The sequence below is a fragment of the Physella acuta genome, unplaced genomic scaffold (assembly GCF_028476545.2).
Source record: "Physella acuta isolate Inbredline_101_S28 unplaced genomic scaffold, ASM2847654v3 ptg000293l, whole genome shotgun sequence".
Taxonomy (NCBI): domain Eukaryota; kingdom Metazoa; phylum Mollusca; class Gastropoda; family Physidae; genus Physella; species Physella acuta.
Genome location: NW_026731812.1, coordinates 64,300 through 86,939, shown reverse-complemented (window position 1 = coordinate 86,939; position 22,640 = coordinate 64,300). Strand labels below are relative to the sequence as shown.

Sequence of the window (22,640 nt, the reverse complement as noted above, 5' to 3'; positions counted from 1 at the left end):
AGTCACGTATTGTTAACTGATATGTATATACCTTTTATTGACAGGTATGCATTTACCTATTATTCATTACGAGCCGGCCCGCGTCATAACATACGCCGCTATTTAGTTGTTGTTTTTTCTACTTTTCAGTAATTCATAATTTGTGAATTCGACAGTACCAACGCTGCCACTGAAAATATTTCTTTTAAACACTATAAGTAGCTCGTTAAGGACCATAACCCCCCCCCCTTCCTCCCCCCCCCCTCCCCCCTACGTTTAAAATCGTTGGCTCTGCTTGTAAACATTTAGAGTGAACACAGCTCACTAAAACCATGTAGGGGTGGGGAGGTAGGAAGCGCGTTTACAGCTTGTTTTCTAGGTGCGTTTGCAGCTTGTTTTCTAGCGGCTCCCAGAAGAGAATTATATATATACGAGCCGGCCCGCGGCATAACATACGCCGCTATTTAGTTGTTTCTAATTTTCAATAATTCATAATTTGTGAATTCGACAGTACCAACGCTGACACTGAAAATATTTCTTTAAAACACTATAAGTAGCTCGTTAAGGACCATAACCCCCCCCCTTCCTTCCCCCCTCCCCCCCCCACGTTTAAAATCGTTGGCTCTGCTTGTAAACATTTAGAGTGAACACAGCTCACTAAAACCATGTAGGGGTGGGGAGGTAGGGAGAGCGTTTGCAGCTTGTTTTCTAACGGCTCGAAGAGGAGAATTATATATATAGATAGATCATCACAATTTCCCGTTCTTGCCCAAGACACACGGAGCAGAAGAAGTAGAGTTCATCTGCTCCAGAGACCTCGTCAGAGCAGGGTGAACTCAGGGACGATCCACTGATTTGAACCCTGATTCGAACTGGGGACTCTCGGGTTAACAGTCTAGCTCTCTACCTGTTAACATTAGATGATTTTCTTCTATACCAGTTGCGCTATATAATTTCTTTCATTACATCGACGAGTACGTAGTTGTCTATCTTTGTGTGTATCCTACTTTATTCTGTTTTCATTTGACAATTTTATTACCACCTTTCCAATATTACGAAACATTTATAGAAACGACACTCCGCTATTTTTATGCAAAGGGGAAATCCGATTGTAAATATAGCCCTAAGGTACACATGAATTTAATCAGATTAGGCCCAGTGTCCCTGCCTCCATAGAGTAAGTGGTTGGTGGATTGGATCGACGTGGCATTGATTGGTGGTGCCGTTGAGGTGAGGAGGGTTGGGTGCTGGGTTGGGTTCAGGCCTGAAGATTGGACATAGAGGACAGGGTTCTGTGCTGGATGAAAGGTGGGGGGGGGGGGGTGATCCGGTGCATGTTACAACTTGTGTGTGGCCAGCACAAGTGGAGAGTGGACAGCACACTTGGGGAGTGGTCAAACTAACTGGGGAGAGGACAGCACAACTAAGTAGTGGAAAACACAAGTGGAGAGTGGGCAGTACAAGTGGAGAGTGGACAGCATAACTGGAAAGTGACATAACAATATACTAGTGGACATATATAGGGAGTTTACAGTAGATGATTCTTACTGTTTTGCTTTATAACACTGAGTTGCAGGTGTACCTATAGGTGCAGACTGTAACATGTTGATTACTTGTGACTCTTCAGCAACATAATATGTCAGTAAATGTGTGGGCACATAATCGCACGTGAAATGCACGTGCATGGTTTTTTATGAGGAATTTAATGTTTACATTTGAATCCCGTGTTTCCAGCTTTTGGCAAAATAGAAGAATTTTAAGAATTATATGACAGCAGGGCTTAACGATAGAGCGCCAGGCTAACCCGAAAGAGCTAGTTCGAATCCGGGTTCAAGTCAGTAGAATGTCCCTGAGTCCGCCCAGCTCTGATGGGTACCTAACTCATGATACGGAAAGTCAGCTAGGCATAGTACTGACCACATTATCCCTTCATATGTCGAGGTCACAGAAACAGGTGTACTCTACTTCACCTGCCCCTTTGGTTCGTTAGGTTCGAAAGGGACATTTTTTCATCGCTATTTCTCCCCACCCACCACATTACATAAAAGAATTTAGCAACACCACCATTAGACATCACCACAGCATTAATGCACATCTAACAAAATAAAATCTCCACAATAGCTGTTGATAGCATGAAAACAATCACACTGCATACCATTTGGTGTCATCTCCTAACATCAAAATCCTTACAACAATACTAAATATCATTATCTTACGCCAATGGTAAGCAACAACACCCCTACACCAATGCTAATTAACAACACCCTCACACCAATGCTAATTAACAACATCCACACACCAATGCTAATTAACAACGCCCCACACCAATGCTAATTAACAACACCCCACACACCGATGCTAATTAACAACACCCCTACAACAATGCTAATTAACAACACCCCCACACCAATGCTAATTAACAACACCCCCACACCAGTGCTAATTAACAACACCCCTACACCAATGCTAATTAACATCACACCTACACCAATGCTAATTAATAACATCCCCACACTAATGCTAATTAATAACATCCCCAATGACTGCTAATTAACTACACCCCCACACCAATGCTAATTAACAACACACTTACACCAATGCTAATTAACACCACCCTCACACCAAAGCCAGTTAACAACACCCTTACACCAATACTAATTAACCACACCCCCACACCAAAGCTAATTAACAACACCCCCCACACCAATGCTAAAAATAAACGCGCCACACTAATGTAAAATAAACCCATTTACGCCATTGCTACACGTAACACCCTTCACCAAAGCTACATATTTACTCCCCACAGCACCCCCACCTCTTAATCCACACACCCCTCCCCCCTCCTTCCCTTCGCAATATCCTCAATTAAAAACTACATCTTTTATTTCATTACAAAATATGTTTTATTTTTCTCGCAACAAAAATCCCATTTACCAAATGAGATTAACCCTAATCTTTTAATCCTCTCAGCCTGCGCGCCCTGTCTTCCCCCCCCCCCTTCTTTGAGGTTGCATAATAGCTCGCGCAGTCATGCCAATCTAAATATAGACCCCAATCTATTCGTATATAACTAAGCATTGAATTCTTACGTAAATTTCAACACAACCTTCACACCGATATTATGATTGACGTTTTGAATAATGGTCTCTGGTTGATAAACAATAATTTTAAAAATACAGAATTGATTGTAGGTTAATACAGGGTTAATGGTTTTAATACCGAAGCTGTTTGCGACATAGTACGGTTGATGGATTAAGTAAGGGCGGTTGTTGACAATTTGCGGCTGTTGTTAATCGTGTAGGGAGCTTGGATCGTATTAGGTGGAGGGATTCAAGTGCAGGGTGGGGTGGGGGTGGGGTTAGCTATGACACCCAGATAGTTACAATAGCATATACGACAATGGATAAACATAAGTGGTGATGTGGTGAGTGGGCTTGGTTGTTGGGTGTGGGATTAAGGTGTTGTTAGTGTTGATATGGTTGGTTTAATGGTTGTTGGGCTTTTTTAATGTACGTCGGCTCATTATGTTAATGGACTATGATGTCGATGAGCTTATAAAGTTGGGGGATGGAGTTACTAGGTTGGTGGACTCTAAGTTCTATGTGTTTACTACTAATATGTGGGCAAACATGTCCATTGGTTTACTGGGTTGGGGGGGGGGGGTTTCTGTGTGGATGGCGTAACTGAGTTGGTGGGCTTCTATGTAGATGGGTATACTGTGTTGGTGGGCTTCTGTGAGGATGGGGTAACTTGGTTGGTGGGCTTCTGTGTAGATGGGTTTACTGTGTTGGTGGGCTTCTGTGAGGATGGGTTTACTGTGTTGGGGGGCTTCTGTGAGGATGGGGTAACTTGGTTGGTGGGCTTCTGTGTAGATGGGTTTACTGTGTTGGTGGGCTTCTGTGTGGATGGGGTAACTTGGTTGGTGGGCTTCTGTGTAGATGGGGTAACTTGGTTGGTGGGGTATTAGGTCTACGGGCTTATTAGGTTGTTTGGCATCTATGTAAATATGCTTACTACAGTGGTGGACTATTGGGTCTATGTGTTTACTAGACTGGTGGGCTTCTTTGTCGATGGGCTTACTAGATTAGTGGGATTCCTTTATTGGTGAGCTACCATACGGGGGTGGGGCTTAGAGTAATTAATGCACCCGTTCTAGAAACATAACACAGATGTATATCGACATGACACATTTTCTTCCAAAAAACTAAAGTAATTATATTCATATACCCGGTTGCAATGTCTATTGATTTTATTCAGATCCAATCAAGCGTTATGGGGGAGACGAATAATTGAAAATACATGAAATTTTTTTTACAAGCGCAATCACGTTTATTACATGTGTTTTAATATATTCGTTTTTAGATTCTTAAAATTGAGCTATAAATTGTGTTGCAATGTTTTGTGGTTTTATCAAAATTGAGTTCTTTAATTCCTGTCGACGCTTCGGCTTAGAAAATAGTGTGGTTAGGGTAAACTGAGGATGAAAGGTGTAAGGTACATATGGCTGCAGCTATTGCTGTGTGGCTGGGGCTAATTCTGTGTGGCTGTAGCTAGTGTTGTAATTAACCCCTGTCGATTACATCCCGACCAGTAGGACATTACCCCCCCGGGTCACAGCTTAAGGTACAGTTAGGGTTTAGGTTAGGGCTATGGCCATGGCCAGGGTTAGGGCTAGTGTTAGGGTTAGGTTTAGGTTTTTTCTCAACGTTAGGACAAAGGTAATATATAAGTCTAGAGTTGGAGTTGGAGTCAGGATTGTTGAGCTAGGGGGAGTGGGTAATTCCAAAGGGGGGTAATTGACAACAAGGGGGGGGGGGGGCGTAATTACTCAGGGGGTTAATGTCGGTGTGGGGGGATGTGGAATGTCCGGGGGTAATTGACGATGGGGGGGGGTATTGTCCTAGAGTCATTCTGTATAGCTGTAGCTAGTTATGTATCGCTGTATCAGGATTTGTGTCTACAGTTGCGCAATGTGGTTGATATTTACTGTGTGTCGCGGTACATCAGTTTCTTCCAGGCATTTCTTCGAAGAAAGTCTATCGTCCCCCGTCCCCCGTCCGAAATTGAATTTATATAGAAAACATAGACTTTTAGCAGTGTCCGCATCCCCGAAAAATGGTGTACGCCTCTCCACCCCCCTCCCCCAAAAATATCAAGTGCCCCCCCCCCCAAAGGAGAAAAAAGTCTAGAAGAAACGCTGTACATGATTGTGTGAGATTCTAGCTTGTCGAGTATGATTAAAGCTGATTTTGTTGTGTGATAAAAAACAACATCGCTGCCTGGGAAATAAAAAGAAATTTACTTGAAACTATTTAACATTCACTTTCATCTAGTTGATGCAACGGGACTCTCGATCTAGTTGAGTACTAGTATGTTTAATCACATAGAAATATGCCCGCCACCAACCAAGACAACACCAACCCATATGTACCTCGACTACCATATATCGCACGAGTTGGGTGAGCTCAACACACAACATCTGGTCACATACAGGACGAGGGTTCACTCGGTGCAAACTCGTCAATTAGGTATTTTTCGATTCTTCAGTAAAGAACTTCTCAGTCCCCAAGTGTTTCATTCGGACTTTTTTTCTCGAGGGGGGGGGCACTTGAAACTTTAGAGGGAAGGGGACTAGTAAAAGTATATGTTTTCTATATAAATTATAATTCGTTAGTGGTGGTTGGGGGTGGACTCTGATAAAAGTATATATTTTGTATATCAATTCTCTTTCTTTGGGGGGGGGGGGGGTAGTAGATGTGCTTTGGTGAGATGCCTGAAAGAAACTGCCACCCCGGTTCTCGAGAATATCCCCTCCCTCCCCCTCCTCTCCTCCCCCTCCCTCCTCCCCTTACTCGCCCCCAGAGGTTCTTTGAAGAGGAGACGACCAAGCCTTCTCCAGCCGCTACCGTGAGGGACAAAATCCAATCGCATCGAACTGACTTAAGTCAACTTAAATTGACATCAGCAGTCAGATGAAAACGTGTCCTTGTCAAGAAAAGTTCCTTAGCGCACCCAAAATGGGGTGGGGGTGGGGGTTGGGGGAAGGGCTGGTGGGTGGGATGGATGGGGTCAGGAAGAAATGGTACTGTGAGAGGGAGTATAGTAGAGCTTTGGGTTAAGGGATGGGGGTTGGGGGTTGGTGGGTGGTAGGGGTGGGGTCAGGAAGAAATGGTACTGTGGTAGGGAGTAGGGTTGAGCTTCGGGTTAAGGGGGAGGGGGGAGACTGGTGGTTGGAGTCAGGAAGAAAATATACTATGGGAATGGAGTAAAGTCGAGCTTCTGGTCTGTGCTCTTGTTGTTTAGAACGTGAGAGTGGGGGTGGGGGGAGAGATACAGAATCCGTCCAAGTGTCGAAATGTCTTTCTCTCGTCCATCGTTTAACTGACTTTTCATTACCGTGATGAACGGAGAACCAATTCTAATTGACGGATGCGTCATTATACACCAGCAGGCTACAATATTTTTTTTTATAAAAACCTGGCACACGTCTGCGCATGCCCGGAAGTACGTGTTTGTCAAAGCTGTTCGTTAACAAACACGATCAGCGTTTCGACATTTCAAAACTACAGAGCCGGGTTTGCTTTTGTGTTTAATCTGAGGTATTAAAAAAAATATTTGCTCGCCAATTAGAACTCATCATCTGTTCGATTCCAGAGTTTTTTGTGTGGCTCATGACGGGGTAAAAATATTTAGCCGCGAGTTCTAATCGTGACGCTGTGTTTTTTTATGTTTTTTTTTTAAAGTTATTTAACGATGAGCGCATGGACATAATACGTTTTAATGAAGTAGGTTCATTCCCCTGAGTCCACCTAACTCTGATGGGTACCTAACTCACGTTAGGGAAAGTAAAGGCGGCTGGGCACAGTGCTGACCACACTATCTCTTCACATGCCGAGGTCACAGAAATAAGTGAACTCTACTTCACTTGCCCTATAGATCGTCAGGTTTTTAGGTTCAAGAAGTGGCGTAGCGAGGTCGGGTGTCACCCGGTGCGGCACTTAATGGTGTCGACCCCCCCCCCCCCCAGAGGCATAGCGACCCTTCCCGTGGACAATTTTCGATTTGCACCCCGCTCCCCCCTCCCTCACACTTTCGATTTCCACCTCTTAAAAGACTATTTAACACTCAAATTAATCACTTAATTTAGTGGAATTATCATTTTTCGCTATATATTTTGCTATTTTTTGCTTTGGTGTCACCCCCCTAAATGGTGTCACCCGGTGCGGTCCGCACCCCACCCACCCCCCTCGCTACGCCACTGGGTTCAAGCACTTATGCTTCATACATAACCAATTGTAAGAAGACTCCAGTACAATATTAATACGAATAATACACAAGCATATTGACATAAAAGGAAAAGGCGTGGTTGAATAGTAGAGCTTACGACTACTAACCCGAAAGTTTCGAGGTTGAATTCCGTGCTCCAGTTAGTAGGATGTCCCTGAGTCCACCCAGCTTTAGTGGGTACCTGACTAAAGTTAGGGAAATTAAAACGGCTGGTCATAGTTCTGTCCAGATTACCCCATTGTATATCGAGGTCATAAAAACAGGTGAACTCTACTTCACCTGGCCCAAGTGTCTGTTTCAATGACCTACCTCGGTAGGTCAGCAAAATGTCCAGCCGCCTACAGTTTTCCTAAAGTGAGCTAGATACCCATCAGAGCTGTTTGGACTCGGGAACTGATTTGAACCCGGATTCGAACTCGAGACTTTCGGGTTAGCAGTCTAGCGCTCTACCGTTAAAGTTTGGTATCACCAAGTTTGAAATGATTAATGTCTTTTTATTATGAGCCTCTTTGAAAAATGTCAAATATTTAGTTTGATGATTAAACATGAATTTCTTCCAAATAATCATTTGTGTGTTTTTACTATTATTGAAAGGCACAGTTCATCTGAATCGATATTGCTTTATTTACACGAATGTATTTGTTCTATTGTAATAATTGCTTTTTTAGTTTCCATTTTGCCTGATATTAAACGCGGAGTGTTATTTATTTAAAAGTTTTGCAGGAATGGAGCAGAACAAAAAGTGGTTAATGAAGTTGATAAAATTAATGAATGTTCACGTGAATATTTGTTTTACAGGGTTGATCTTTAATTGCGTTGGATTTAATTAGTATTGCGTCACTTTGTTTCGATAAATATTTTTTGTGTTTTTTTCTGCATGGATGGACCAACACAATTATTGTTTAAATTAATGAGCTCATTATTTATAATTAGAATTAATGTTTTTATATTTTTTTTATTTTTAGCATTAACCAGTTTATAATTTATAACTAGCAAAAAATGAGCTAATTTAACACGAAAAAATAACGAGCCACTAAAATAAATTGTCAAAAGCAGCATAATTATTTAATAACTGTAATTCATAACAATTTTAGAAATACATTAATATTAATGTTATTTCAAATTTATTTCAAATTATTAATGTTATTTTCTTAATAAAAAAATATATCAGCCATTTAAAAAAAATAATTGTTTAAAAATTCTACGCATAGTTTTTATTATACTTTTTATCGGTATACGAAAAAATTATCGATAGTTGTTGGCCCCTGCTCTTGTATGATTCTACTGCTAGGTAGGATTAATATACTGTACGTTTGGATAAATATATTGTATGTTAGGATAAATATGCTGTACAATAGGCTAAATATATTGTACGTTAGGATAAATATACCGTACGTTAGGATAAATATACTGTACATTAGGGTAAATATACTGTACGTTAGGATAAATATACTGTACGTTAGGATAAATGTACTCTACGTTAGGATAAATATACTGCACGTTAGGATAAATATACTGTACATTAGGATATACTGTACATTAGGATAAATATACTCTACGTTAGGATAATTATACTGTGCGTTAGGATAAATATACTGTGCGTTAGGATAAATATACTGTACATTAGGGTAAATATACTGTACATTAGGATAAATATACTCTACGTTAGGATAATTATACTGTGCGTTAGGATAAATATACTGTGCGTTAGGATAAATATACTGTACATTAGAATAAATATACTGTACATTAGAATAAATATACTGTACATTAGGGTAAATATACTGTATGTTAGGATAAATATAATGTACATTAGGATATATATAATGTACATTAGGATAAATCAACTACTGGTTATGATAAATCTACTTGCAATTGGAATAAATCAACTAACATGTAAATCGGCTGTCTGGGTTTGGCAGGATTCAGTTTAAGTAATGATTTTGAGTAAGGATAAGGGATATGGATGGGAGAATGAATGGAGAATATAAGCCGTTGCTGACCTTTTGTTTTTGAGTGTAGAAAATATTATATTTGTGTTTCACATGTGTTTATGTGTCTATGGGTGGTTGTGAGTATATATATATATATATATATATATATATATATATATATATATATATATATATATATATATATATGTGTGTGTGTGTGTATGTATGTATGAGCGTGTGTCGTTGTGACTGTCTGTGTGTGTGTGTAAAAGAGTGTGTGTATCTGTATCTTTGTGTGTCAGTATGCGATCATGCGTCGGATTTTGTAAGAGAGAGTGTTTGTGTATGTATGTGTGTGTAAAGTGTATGCGTGTGTGTATGTATGTGTGTGTGTTTGTGAATGTGTGTGTATGAATCAGATGCAGGGACCGGAAATGAAATTTGTCTTTATTAACTTCACATGTGATGTTTGTTGCGGTGGGGGAGGGGGGGTGGAAAAGGTGGTCTGGATGCATTTAAGCAATTTTATCCTAACTCAAGACGATTTAATGGGGTAGACACGAGGCTATAATGGTATATTAATGGTGAATTAGTGTTGTGTTAAATGTGAATTAATGGCAAATTAATGGTGTTTTAGCGGGGTATTAATGGTTCTAGTTAAACCTAAATAGGTGACCTGGTTTGACCGTGATTAATTAGTGTAAAAGTGTTGATTAACTGGGTAACGATTGATGAAGAATGGTCGGTGGAGAGGATTCGGTGGAGTGTGGTTAGTGGAGTATGGTTGGTGGAGTGTGGTTTATGGAGTGTGGTTGGTGGTGTGTGGTTGGTGGAGTATGATTTTCTACAGGTGTGATTGGTGGTACCTGATAGTAAAATCAGGTTAGAGTTTGTGTTCAGGTCATGACAGTTCTGTTTGGTGGTGACTTATTGATGGTCGCTCCATAAAGGTCACATGTTAGAGCAGGGGTCGGCAACCTTTTGAGGCAGAAGAGCCAAAATTCACAATATACAAAATCTCACAGTTTTTTTTTAAAGAGCCACTAACAGTTTTATTCTCAATATTATGGTTTTTTTTATTAGGATTGGGTAAATTAATTTAATAATAAATGTGTTTAAGTATAAAATACTATGTATTCGTATAAAAACATACACGTTTTGCACAGAACATAAGAAAGTAGACCTATTTTAGCTAGCTCTGCTAAGATAATAAAATCAAATTATATAACCATATCACTATCCCTACCCAATTTAGAAGCTAATAACTAAAAACCTCTGTCACTCAAATCAAATAACGTACACTGACACATAAAGAAAATGCCTTCTGAATATAAAAAAATATTATTCAAAATATTTGAAACAAAAAAAAATGTGCACTTCGGTAGTGGAAAGCATGGAACCACTGTCACGGGGCTGACCACAGCACAGTTGTAGAGCTGGGCCTAGTGTCCAAACAGCAGTCAGCTGTCTGTATACACTCTACTTCACCATTTTTTTTTGTGTTTTTATCTTGTTTAAAGTTGTTTTTTTACAGTATAATATTTTTATGAGTTATGAAAATAAAATAATATAATTATTATGGAACTGGAGAGCCGCATCCTGACATCAAAAGAGTCGCATGCGGCTCACGAGCCGCAGGTTGCCGACCCCTGTGTTAGAGGATAGCCTGGACTCAATATCAAGGCTAGAGATCATGGTTACTTTAGGATTCGAACCCTAAGCTTCTAAATGAGCAGTGTGGCTCTTCGTGTCACACCAGAGTATCAATCAAGTATCTCTTGGGGGGGGGGGGAGAGGGGGAGGGTCTTATATACCACCTCTACCTCAAACAAAATAGAAAAGATATATCATTTATAGAAACAATATTTACTTTTACCAGTGTCTGTTTTTCTCCCCCCCCCCCCCCCGGAGAAAAAAGCCTGAAAGAAACTCTGCGGTACACCCACCTTACTCTGCACGAACTTAAGTGTTTCTACACCTGGTCTTAACCTGTCATGACCGATAAGCACATGCGCAGAAGATAAGCTCAAGAAACACATTCACAGGTAAGGTAGAATACAGTTTTATTTAACCAATGAAATTTTTAGTTACAAAATTTGTCCGAGCAAGTCCCGCAACTCCGTCACGAAAGTTCCGCAACTCTCCATCCAAGCGAGAAATGATTATTTTTTTTACTGAATCAATTGAACCGGAAACGAATGAATGATTTAGCAGAATTTGATCAGAAATGACAATGTTGTTAGTTGTGGTCTGCCTGACGTGAAAGGGGCAGATAATCGTTCACAACAGCACGAAATTAGCTTGACCTACTTGGGGGAATACCAAATGCGCAGAGCGGGGATTGCGCATGAGGTATATAAATACATCCATCATGGACAATCAATTTTGTCTATTTTTGTTTTGTTTTTTTAGTATTATTTTTCAAAGAATACTTGATTAGAGAAATTATCCATTTTTTTTTCTCTTTCTATGGAGACGTTTTGTGCAAATAATCGAACGAGTGCGTCGCGACCTTCACAATATTAAGCTACTCTTTTCATATAGTAATAGTATAATATGTGCATCTTCCCTTCAATGTTATGTGACAAAATCATGTGCCAAACTTTACCCCCTGCGTGGAATCGTGTAATATATATATATATATATATATATATATATATATATATATATATATATATATATATATATATATATATATATATATATATATGCCTATATCTTAAATATTAAAGAACGAAATGATAAAAATAAAACAGCACATTTTAGTGATGTATGTGAAGTATAATAGCGTAGGCTGAGGGGAGGGGGGGGGGGTGATGTAACGAAGGAAGAGGATCTGTAAACACACCCCCCCCCTCCCCATACATCTTTAAATGGCATATGTCTGGCATTCAGTTACAGCTATTAGCAAAGAAGAGCTCGTCTTGCTATTTTAAAATATTGAATTTCAAATGAGCAACAATGTTTACGTTCTTAGAATCATTAAGGAATTTTAAGGCCTAAAGTTAAAGAATATATATATATATATATATATATATATATATATATATATATATATATATATATATATATATATATATATATATATATATATATATATATATATATATATATATATATATATATATATATATATATATATGTATGTATATAGGAAGAGAGGCAGGCCAAGAAAGAACTGGAGGCGTGACCTGGAAGAAGACACTAAAAAGATGGGATACACTTGGGGACAGTTGGAGAGACTAGCCCAGGACAGAGACGCCTGGAAAGCTCTTGTCAGCGGCCTATGTCCCAGGAGGGACGACAGGCAAAGCTAACCTATATATATATATATATATATATATATATATATATATATATATATATATATATATATATATATATATATATATATATATATATATATATATATATAACTTACTAATTTATTGAAATAATTTTACCATCACCCCCCCCCCCCCACTTTCGACTCCACCAAGCTATTCTTGTTAAATGATTTCCATGTGTATCGCGCCAAGTACTTGTCACTACGATTAGCGTTGGGTTGCGGCAGGTCGAAGAGAAATGCGGTATAAACCACGCGGGCTGCGTCTGCTAATGTGAGTCTGATGACGCCGTCAAGACGGATGGCTTGCGTCAGAGGAGATTAGTCAAAAGCCAGCGTGGATGATAAATTCTCCAATTCAAAAAACGATTCTTTAGTCTTGTGCGTCTAAAGGTAAAGGGGGGAGTGGGGTAGAGAGTAGGTGTGTACATAAATTGTGTATTGTTGTCAGTTAAAAGACTTTGTTTTTGAATTCATTTAGAGATTATGAAATTTGAGAAATATTTTATCTTGACTTAGTTGTTGTGTTGTTATACGCTTACTAAGATACAGATGGGGGGCGATAGAGCACTAGGTAGGTAGGTGCGTACATATATTCTGTACTGTTGTCAGTTAAAAGACTTTTGTTTTGAATTCATTTAGAGATTATGAAATTTAAGAAGCATTTAATCTTGCTATACGCTTACTTAGATACAGATGGGGGCGATAGAGCACTAGGTTGCTAATCCGAAAATCTCGAATCCGAGTTCAAGTTAGTATAACGTCCATGAGTCCACCCAGTTCTGATGGGTACCTTACGTTAGTGAAAGTAAAGGCGGCTGGGCATAGTGCTGAACAAATTATCTCTTTGTATGCCGAGGTCAAAAAAGATATGAGCTCTACTTCATCTGCCCAGTGGATCGCTAGGTCTAAAGAGGAATTTTTACTAGTATAAATATTTATATCATTCTATTTCTAGTTTAATTACATGTTTCATTCATGTACTTGTATTTAAATAGTTATCTTTGTTGTTCCGATTGTCATTACAGTAGATGCAGTAGAGTTAGTTTCTGTGAGTACGAAATATAAAGGTAAATTGTGGTCAGTGCACTGCCCAGCCGCCATTACTTTCCTTAACGTGAGTCAGGTACTTATCAGAGCTGAGTGAACTCAGAGCAGTCTTACAATCTCGAGTCCGAGATCCTAACTCAAGACGAGCGCTCTACCGCCCGACCACGCGTTTAACAGCTTACTAATATAAACACGTGTTTGACAACTAAATTGACGCCCACCCCCCCATTCCCACCCCCCCCCCCTCTACCGATTAACATACCTGTGTTTTATACCCACACCGATCAACCCCGAACCTCCATATGGAAAAGATAAAAAGATTTTAAAATAGCTCGAAACGGAGCAAAGAAATTATTAAATAGCATGGGAAATTTAATTCAACCAGATCAAGAAGAAAACTGAGATGTTTTATTTTTTTTTAACTACGAGTGCTCGTCGTGTTTTAAATAAACATGGGATGTGAAAGCTGATAAACATGGTTAGAGTTATTTATATATCGTAATGTATTTTGTTCGTGTTGTTTTTGATGTTTGAAAAAATAAAAACATGACACAGATCACAAGTTTAGGATAAAGTAAAGACGGGAGTTGAAGGGGGACAGAAAACAGGTTCGAAGATCGCATAAAAGAAAAACGAATCTAAACTAGCCTCAAATCGAGAATCGAAGTTAGAATAAAAACGAGGTTTGAAGCTAAAATCAAAGCGAGGTTCGAAGGCGAGGCTGGATTTAAAAATCAAACGAGGCTCGTGCTAAAAGATGTAGTATTGCTAGCCATTACGATATGCTACTAGCTTACATCGATATGCTGCCAACGTACATCTATATGTTGCTAGCTTATAGCAATATGCTGCTAGCTACAAGCTGTTCTAACTGTAAGCATATAGCTATCACAACAATGTATACTGGCAACTTATAACGATATGCTGCTAGCTTACTGCAGTATGCTGCTACAAATGTGCCTTCCTACCGTAAATCGGTATGTTGGCTTATATTATATAGAATGCTGCCAGCTTACAACAGTATGCTTCTAACTTACAACTGTATGCTAACAGCTTGCAACAGTACGCTTCTAGCTTACAACTGTATGCTAGCAGCTCCCAATAGTATGCTTCTAGCTTACAACAGTACGCTTCTAGCTTACAGCTGTGTGCTAACAGCTTCAAACAGTGCGCTTGTAGCTTCCAACAGTACGCTTCTAGCTTACAACTGTATGCAAACAGCTTACAACAGTACGCTTCTAGCTTCGAACAGTATGCTTCTAGCTTACAACTGTATGCTAATAGCTTCCAACAGGGCGCTTGTAGCTTCCAACAGTACGCTTCTAGCTTACAGCTGTATGCTATTAGCTTCCAACAGTACGCTGCCAAAGATCGTGACACTTGCCGGAACTTCCCAGTTAATCTCGTGCCAGACTCGTTTAGGGATTAGTTTCCCTTAATCCAGCCTTAATCCCGCCCTTAGATCTTTGATCTTCCTCATCGGCTGCCGGCAATGTACCCCCCCCCCCCCAACCCCCTCACCCCCCCCAACCCCCCTCATCCCTCCACCTCGACGTGTAGACAAATAAGTTTTTCCTAACTGGACATCACGTGTTTCATCTGAACGTGTTCAATGTCGAGGTCGTTCAGCCTATTGAGTTCTTCATTTAGGGCGGGGCGGAAAGGGGAGGGATATGTAAAAGAAAAACAAACAAAAAACACACAACAAACTTTGTACATTTTAAAGGATTCATTCAAAGATAATTTCCATGCTTTTTGTCTACATAAAATATGTTCAAGGATAACGAAACCAATGTAGTGTGTTAACATCGATTTAAAATGTTTTTGGGGAGAATTTTTACGCCGGTGTCCGATAATGGAATCTTCTTTAAAAAAGGGGTGTTAGGTTACTGATAGTTAACTAAATACACACATGGTTCGCTAATGTCAATGCTAACCCTGTCCCTAATCCTAACACCAACCCTGGTCCTACCATACGCCTAACAATAATTTCTAACCATAAAATTAGTCGAGATGACAATACTGCTAACAACCCAACACCCCTATTTTATGGAAGAGTCTATTATCGGACACCGGATGTGTTGTGTACATCTATAGAACCATGATTAGAACAAGTTCACAGCGACGAATGGCAGACTTTGGAAAAGGTTTAATAATGAGAAAACAGCACGCAAGTCTTCACCATAATAAACTGTGTCTTATAAAGCCGAATCACTGTCGCGTAACATTCGCAGTCTTTACACACCATTGGGTGAACGATTGACCGGTGAACTCAACTCACAAACTGAATACACCACAATCTGTGACGTACTGAACACTCCGGCGATTGAACACACAACAAACTCACGTACACACTCGTTCCACATACCTGAAAAGTACTCACATCAAAACACACAAGTCTAATCAGGACATTACAAAATAATAAGATAGCAAACGGACTCCGCTATAAAAGATCAAATTAAAATCTATATATAGATAAACTGATCTCATGAATTGTTCACTCTACAGATATGTGACTACATAAACAAACAACCAACATCATTAACTGATATTAACACAGCACTAATCTACTTCACAACAATGACCGATTACAAATTACATCTTACGATTACCAGTGCAGATTACATCTTACGATTACCAATGCGGATTACATCTTACGATTACCAATGCTGATTACACCTATAATTACCAATGAAGATTACATTTTACGATTACACAAATTGACACACCATTAAGAGCAACCACATCCTACACCAACCCCAATACGAACCTACACAACTATGAAGTGACCACATCTCAAATAAAACAGACCTCACTACTAAAAGACCAACGTCCCCTATCATTCATTGACCCCACCATATACTGACCCCATAACAAATTGGCCTCACTTTCACATTATAAACTGACCCCTCCATAAACCGACCCAACCACAAACCGACCCTATCACAAACCGACCCCACCACAAACCGACCCCACCACAAACGACCCTATCACAAACCGACCCCACCACAAACCTACCCTATCACAAACCGACCCCACCACAAACCGACCCCACCACAAACCGACCCTATCACAAAACGACCCTATCACAAACCGACCCCACCACAAACCGACCCCACCACAAACCGACCCTATCACAAACCGACCCTATCACAAACCGACCCCACCACAAACTGATCCCATCACAAACCGATCCCACCATAAAAAGACCTCCCCATAAATCGACCTCACCCCTAAAGGATTAAAGACCCCATTATAAAACTTGATCCCACAAACAACAGACCCCACCACGCAACGACCCTAACATTAAATCATCCCAACTTAAACTGACCCCACCAAAAAATAACCCCACCGAAAACCGACCCCTACCATAAACAGACCTCACCATTAACTTACCACACAATAACCCAACTCAACAATAAACAATCACTCAAGTAACAAGCCCCTTCCCCACCATAATACACACACCCCAATTCGCCACATTGCACCCACTACTTACCCTAATATACATAACGAGCCGGCCCGCGGCATAACATACGCCGCTATTTAGTTGTTTCTAATTTTCAATAATTCATAATTTGTGAATTCGACAGTACCAACGCTGACACTGAAAATATTTCTTTAAAACACTATAAGTAGCTCGTTAAGGACCATAACCCCCCCCCCTTCCTTCCCCCCCCCCCCCTACGTTTAAAATCGTTGGCTCTGCTTGTAAACATTTAGAGTGAACACAGCTCACTAAAACCATGTAGGGGTGGGGAGGTAGGGAGAGCGTTTGCAGCTTGTTTTCTAACGGCTCGAAGAGGAGAATTATATATATAGATATTAATACCCCCCCCCCGCCCATTCGCCACATAGCACCCACTACTTACCCTAATATAGCAGCACTCGATGAGCGGTGTCTTGCCGTCCTTGTCCCAACAGTTCAGCAGTGTGTTGTTTGACGCGGCTAGCATGAAGCGGGTCAGGTGACCTTTGCCCTTGCGGATGGCCCGGAACAGGTGCTGGACGTCCTGCTCGTGGTACGTCTCGCCCGTCGGTGACGTCATCACGACGGCGTCGTCCGAGTCCGAGGAATCCATGGTGACACGTCACTTCAGGTCACGGGTCACTTCCGGTGATTCCTGAAATAGGAACATGATGATTTACACGTTGGTTGATTCCTGTGATTCACTTTTTATTCTAAAGTTGGTTTGATATTTTTAGAAAGGTAGCTTAATTAGTTTCATGTTGACAAATTAGCATTGATAGTGAAATTAGATGAAAATGGGTGCTTAGTAAAAACTATTAGTATTTGTTTAAATTTTACAAATTTCATAACATTTTTTGTCCAGGAGAGTGGATGGTAGGGGGGGGGGGAGCTATTGAAACTTCCGAGGGGCGCGCTTTAAATTTTTGAGGGGGGTGGGGTGGGTGACCGACACTTATTAAAGTAAATACTTTCTAAATAAACTTTCTTTTTAAGTTTACAGTGCCTGCTCGTATTGGGGTGGGGGAGGGGTAGGGAAGGTGATATAAGGCATGAAGAGTTATGTAACATGAAGTCAAGTTCAATACATTTGTATCCATTTAGCAGCAAGCAGACTATCAGAGTTTCTTCCAGGCATCTCTTAGGGAAGTGCGCTTTTTTCTGTTTGCGCTTTTTTCTGTGTGCGCTTTTTTTCTGTTTGCGCTTTTTTCCGTTGCGCTTTTTTCCGTTGTGATTCTTTCTGGGAACCCATTTTCTTGTAGTTAAAAATAAACAAAGATACTAATTGCTTCCCTTTTTTAAGTTTCAGTTTTGATGATGGTTTGGAAATAAGAAAACCGTAAATATATATCTCTTTATTTAGATTTTGAAGTGCTGTAAATGCATTACAAACGAAAATATTCAATTATAGATTGACTGCTTATATTACAAAAGATTTGTATTTCCTTTCATAATAAACCTTGCTAACATTGTTTTGTCATTCGGTGTAAATGTTTAATTTGAATTCTGAAATCTGTATATACGTGTTGTCAGATTTATAATATAAGGGAATACAAATATACGACTATAACAACCAGCGGGGTAGCATGACAAGGTTAGGTCTGACTGCTGTTGTGGCCACCACATGTTGGTGTGGTGATGTGGAGAATATTGTCTCATATATTGTCATACTCCTCCAAAACATTGAATCCACATCAATGACTGCAGTCAATTTCTATATATAGAACGTCATCTCTCCATTCACATACACACACACGCGAGCTTACATCGCAGACCCATAATATATAAGTATATATTGTGTAAGTTATAATATTCACCAACTATATATATTTATATATATGTATATATATATATATATATATATATATATATATATATATATATATATATATATATATATATATATATATATATATATATATATATATATATATATATATATATATATATATATATGTATATGTATACAAATATATATGTATATATGTATTTACATATATATATATATATATATATATATACATATTATATATACATATATATGTATATATACGTATAGATATGTATATATATACGTAAATATATATATATATACGTATATATAAATATATATATATATATATATATATATATATATATATATATATATATGTGTGTGTGTAAATATATATATATATATATATATATATATATATATATATATATATATACAACGATAAAAATATGATTATGTTAATAGGATTTGTGATTAAGTCTTGAAAGTATACATATATCTGTGTGTGTGTTTGTGTGACTGTTTTACACGCACACACTCACAAATGTTTAAATATATGAATAAATGAATGTATATATTTATGTATGTGTGTATAAAATATGTGAGTGTTTTAATGTGGCGCTGCATCTAATCTAATCCCCCCCCCCCCCTCCCCACACACACACACATAGGCCTACACAATTAATGAAAGAGAGTCATCTTGACTGTCATTTTGTCATCCAGCCAACGATAGCCTCTATTTCTCCATCTTTACGATACTCACATAACAATATCAGCTCGGGCATCCTTCTGCAATAACGAACTTCAAACAGAAGAAAAATCAGTTCTTTAAATGTATTTCTAAGATACATTATGAAATGAATAATTTTTTTTTTAATAGGACGAGCGAGGGAAAAAATAAAACGATATGAAAAAAAAGTTTGCTGATATTTATGTGCATCTGAGAGGATAAAATATGACGTTTTTTTGTGGGCGTTTTCTTGAGCGTTTTTTTTTTCTTTTGAGGGGGTTCGGGGTTCGAAAGTCTGGAGGTCACTCGACTGGGGGGGGGGGGGGGGGGGGGGGGGGACAGACTCCTCCCCCCCCCCCCTCCCGAAGAAAGTCTACCGCCTCCCCCCGCCCGAAAATATCAAGTGCCCCCCGCCCAACCTGCCACTTCCCCGGAGGAAAACATTCTGGAAGAAACGCTGGGACTCAGATATAGACTGTTCTAAAGAAAATTTATGTTTAATTGACGCGATTCTGAAATGGTAAAACAAATCTGCAACGACTTTAGTGCACTGAAGTACGGCTGTATATTCAGGGATAATGTGGTCAATATTATGCCCAGCCGCCTTTACTTTCCCTTACGTGAGTTAGTTACTCACAAGAGATGGGTGTACTAAGAAAACAACGATACTGGGGAAAGTCATCCGAACTCAAGACTTTTAGTTTAGCAGTCGTGCGCGCTACCCTCTGACCACGCCGTCCCCTAAGTTGTACTGAGACTTGTCGTAAAGGGGTGAGGTACAGTCAGGGGCGTAGCGAGGGGGGGGAGGTGCAAATCGAAAACTCGAAGGGGGGGGGGGGGGGGGGGGTGCAAATCGAAAGTTTGAGGGGGGGGGGGTGCAAATCGAAAACTTGAAAGTTTGTCCCCGGGAAGGGTCGCAACGCCTCTGGGGGGGGGGGGTGACACCATTAAGTACCGCACCGGGTGACACCCGACCTCGCTACGCCACTGGGTACAGTACAGTCCAGTCCAGTCCAGTCCAGTCCAGTCCAGTCCAGTCCAGTCCAGTCCAGTACAGTACAGTCCAGTACAGTACAGTACAGTACAGTACAGTACAGTACAGTACAGTACAGTACAGTACAGTACAGTACAGTACAGTACAGTACAGTACAGTACAGTACAGTACAGTACAGTACAGTACAGTACAGTACAGTACAGTACAGTACAGTACAGTACAGTACAGTACAGTACAGTACAGTACAGTACAGTACAGTACAGTACAGTACAGTACAGTACAGTACAGTACAGTACAGTACAGTACAGTACAGTACAGTACAGTACAGTACAGTACAGTACAGTACAGTACAGTACAGTACAGTACAGTACAGTACAGTACAGTACTGTACAGTACAGTACTGTACAGTACAGTACTGTACAGTACAGTACAGTACAGTACAGTGTTGATGGATTAACAAGGCTCTGTATAACTGTGAAATCATCTGCTCTAGACAGGACTTAGACTTGCAGACGTTTAGAGCATGGAAGTCGTCTGCTGGCTTGAAGATATCCACGAAAGATTTACTAAAAATTATGTATCTTAATATATGCTTGACTGCTAGCCAGAAGGTCTCGAGTTCGGATCTTGGTTCGGACTTGTGACTGTAAGACTTCCATGAGTCCACCTAGCTCTGATGGGTACCTGACTCACGTTGGGGAAAGTAAAAGCGGCCAGACATAGTGCTGACCACACTATCCCTTCATATGCCGAGGTCAAGTAACATAAACTCTACTTCATCTGGTATATGGATCGTTATGTCTGTAAGGGGAACTTTCCTTTTTTATTTTGCTATTTGAGATTTTTTACCTTAAAGTTATCGTTGCACTGTATATTGAAGAAATTCACGTTCTATATCTATATTAAAAAAAAAACCTTGCCAATTCTGACTGAAAAAATAAATACTTTCCACATCTATCTAAAACCATGCTTACGCTCCAAATCTATCTAACAAGTATACCTGAATAAGAAAACACTCTTCAGTCTGTCAGAAGAAATAAATACTCTCTAAACCAAACGTATCCGAACTAATTGGACTGCAGCAGTAAATAGCACTGACTCCAGGGAAAATAAAATAACAGCTCGTTAAAATAAAGAGCTGCCGTTGTTTCTGACAATTATTTACAACAATTTTCTTAGACCCGAGCCCCCCCCCCCTTTCCTTATTAGAGTCAGTCGATTCTTGTAGACGGTCGCGGAGACGGTCGATCCGTTGGTGAAGTATAGTTCACGCCTGCAGCGTACATAGGTCTTTAGCTTACAGGGTTGGGTTAGTGATGAAGGGTAAGGTGTTGAAATGTAATGATCAGCGGGGTAGGTGAAGTAGAGTTCAAGCTTGCAGCGTACATAGGTCTTTAGCTTACAGGGTTGGGTTAGTGATGAAGGGTAAGGTGTTGAAATGTAATGATCAGCGGGGTAGGTGAAGTAGAGTTCAAGCTTGCAGCGTACATAGGTCTTTAGCTTACAGGGTTGGGTTAGTGATGAAGGGTAAGGTGTTGAAATGTAATGATCAGCGGGGTAGGTGAAGTAGAGTTCAAGCTTGCAGCGTACATAGGTCTTTAGCTTACAGGGTTGGGTTAGTGATGAAGGGTAAGGTGTTGAAATGTAATGATCAGCGGGGTAGGTGAAGTAGAGTTCAAGCTTGCAGCGTACATAGGTCTTTAGCTTACAGGGTTGGGTTAGTGATGAAGGGTAAGGTGTTGAAATGTAATGATCAGCGGGGTAGGTGAAGTAGAGTTCAAGCTTGCAGCGTACATAGGTCTTTAGCTTACAGTGTTGGGTTAGTGATGAAGGGTAAGGTGTTGAAATGTAATGATCAGCGGGGTAGGTGAAGTAGAGTTCAAGCTTGCAGCGTACATAGGTCTTTAGCTTACAGGGTTGGGTTAGTGATGAAGGGTAAGGTGTTGAAATGTAATGATCAGCGGGGTAGGTGAAGTAGAGTTCAAGCTTGCAGCGTACATAGGTCTTTAGCTTACAGTGTTGGGTTAGTGATGAAGGGTAAGGTGTTGAAATGTAATGATCAGCGGGGTAGGTGAAGTAGAGTTCAAGCTTGCAGCGT

General features: G+C 39.9%; 1 protein-coding gene across 1 annotated transcript in view; it reads right to left on the bottom strand.

Moving 5' to 3' along the window:
• Positions 1-22,640, bottom strand: part of LOC131939787 (ankyrin repeat domain-containing protein 63-like) — a gene marked incomplete at its 3' end in the record, with an annotated part of 70,058 nt that overhangs the window by 38,118 nt on the left and 9,300 nt on the right. The window contains exon 2 of the mRNA XM_059298284.1: positions 17,448-17,699. Coding sequence (XP_059154267.1) covers positions 17,448-17,657 — 210 coding nt within the window. The remainder of the gene's footprint in view (positions 1-17,447; positions 17,700-22,640) is intronic.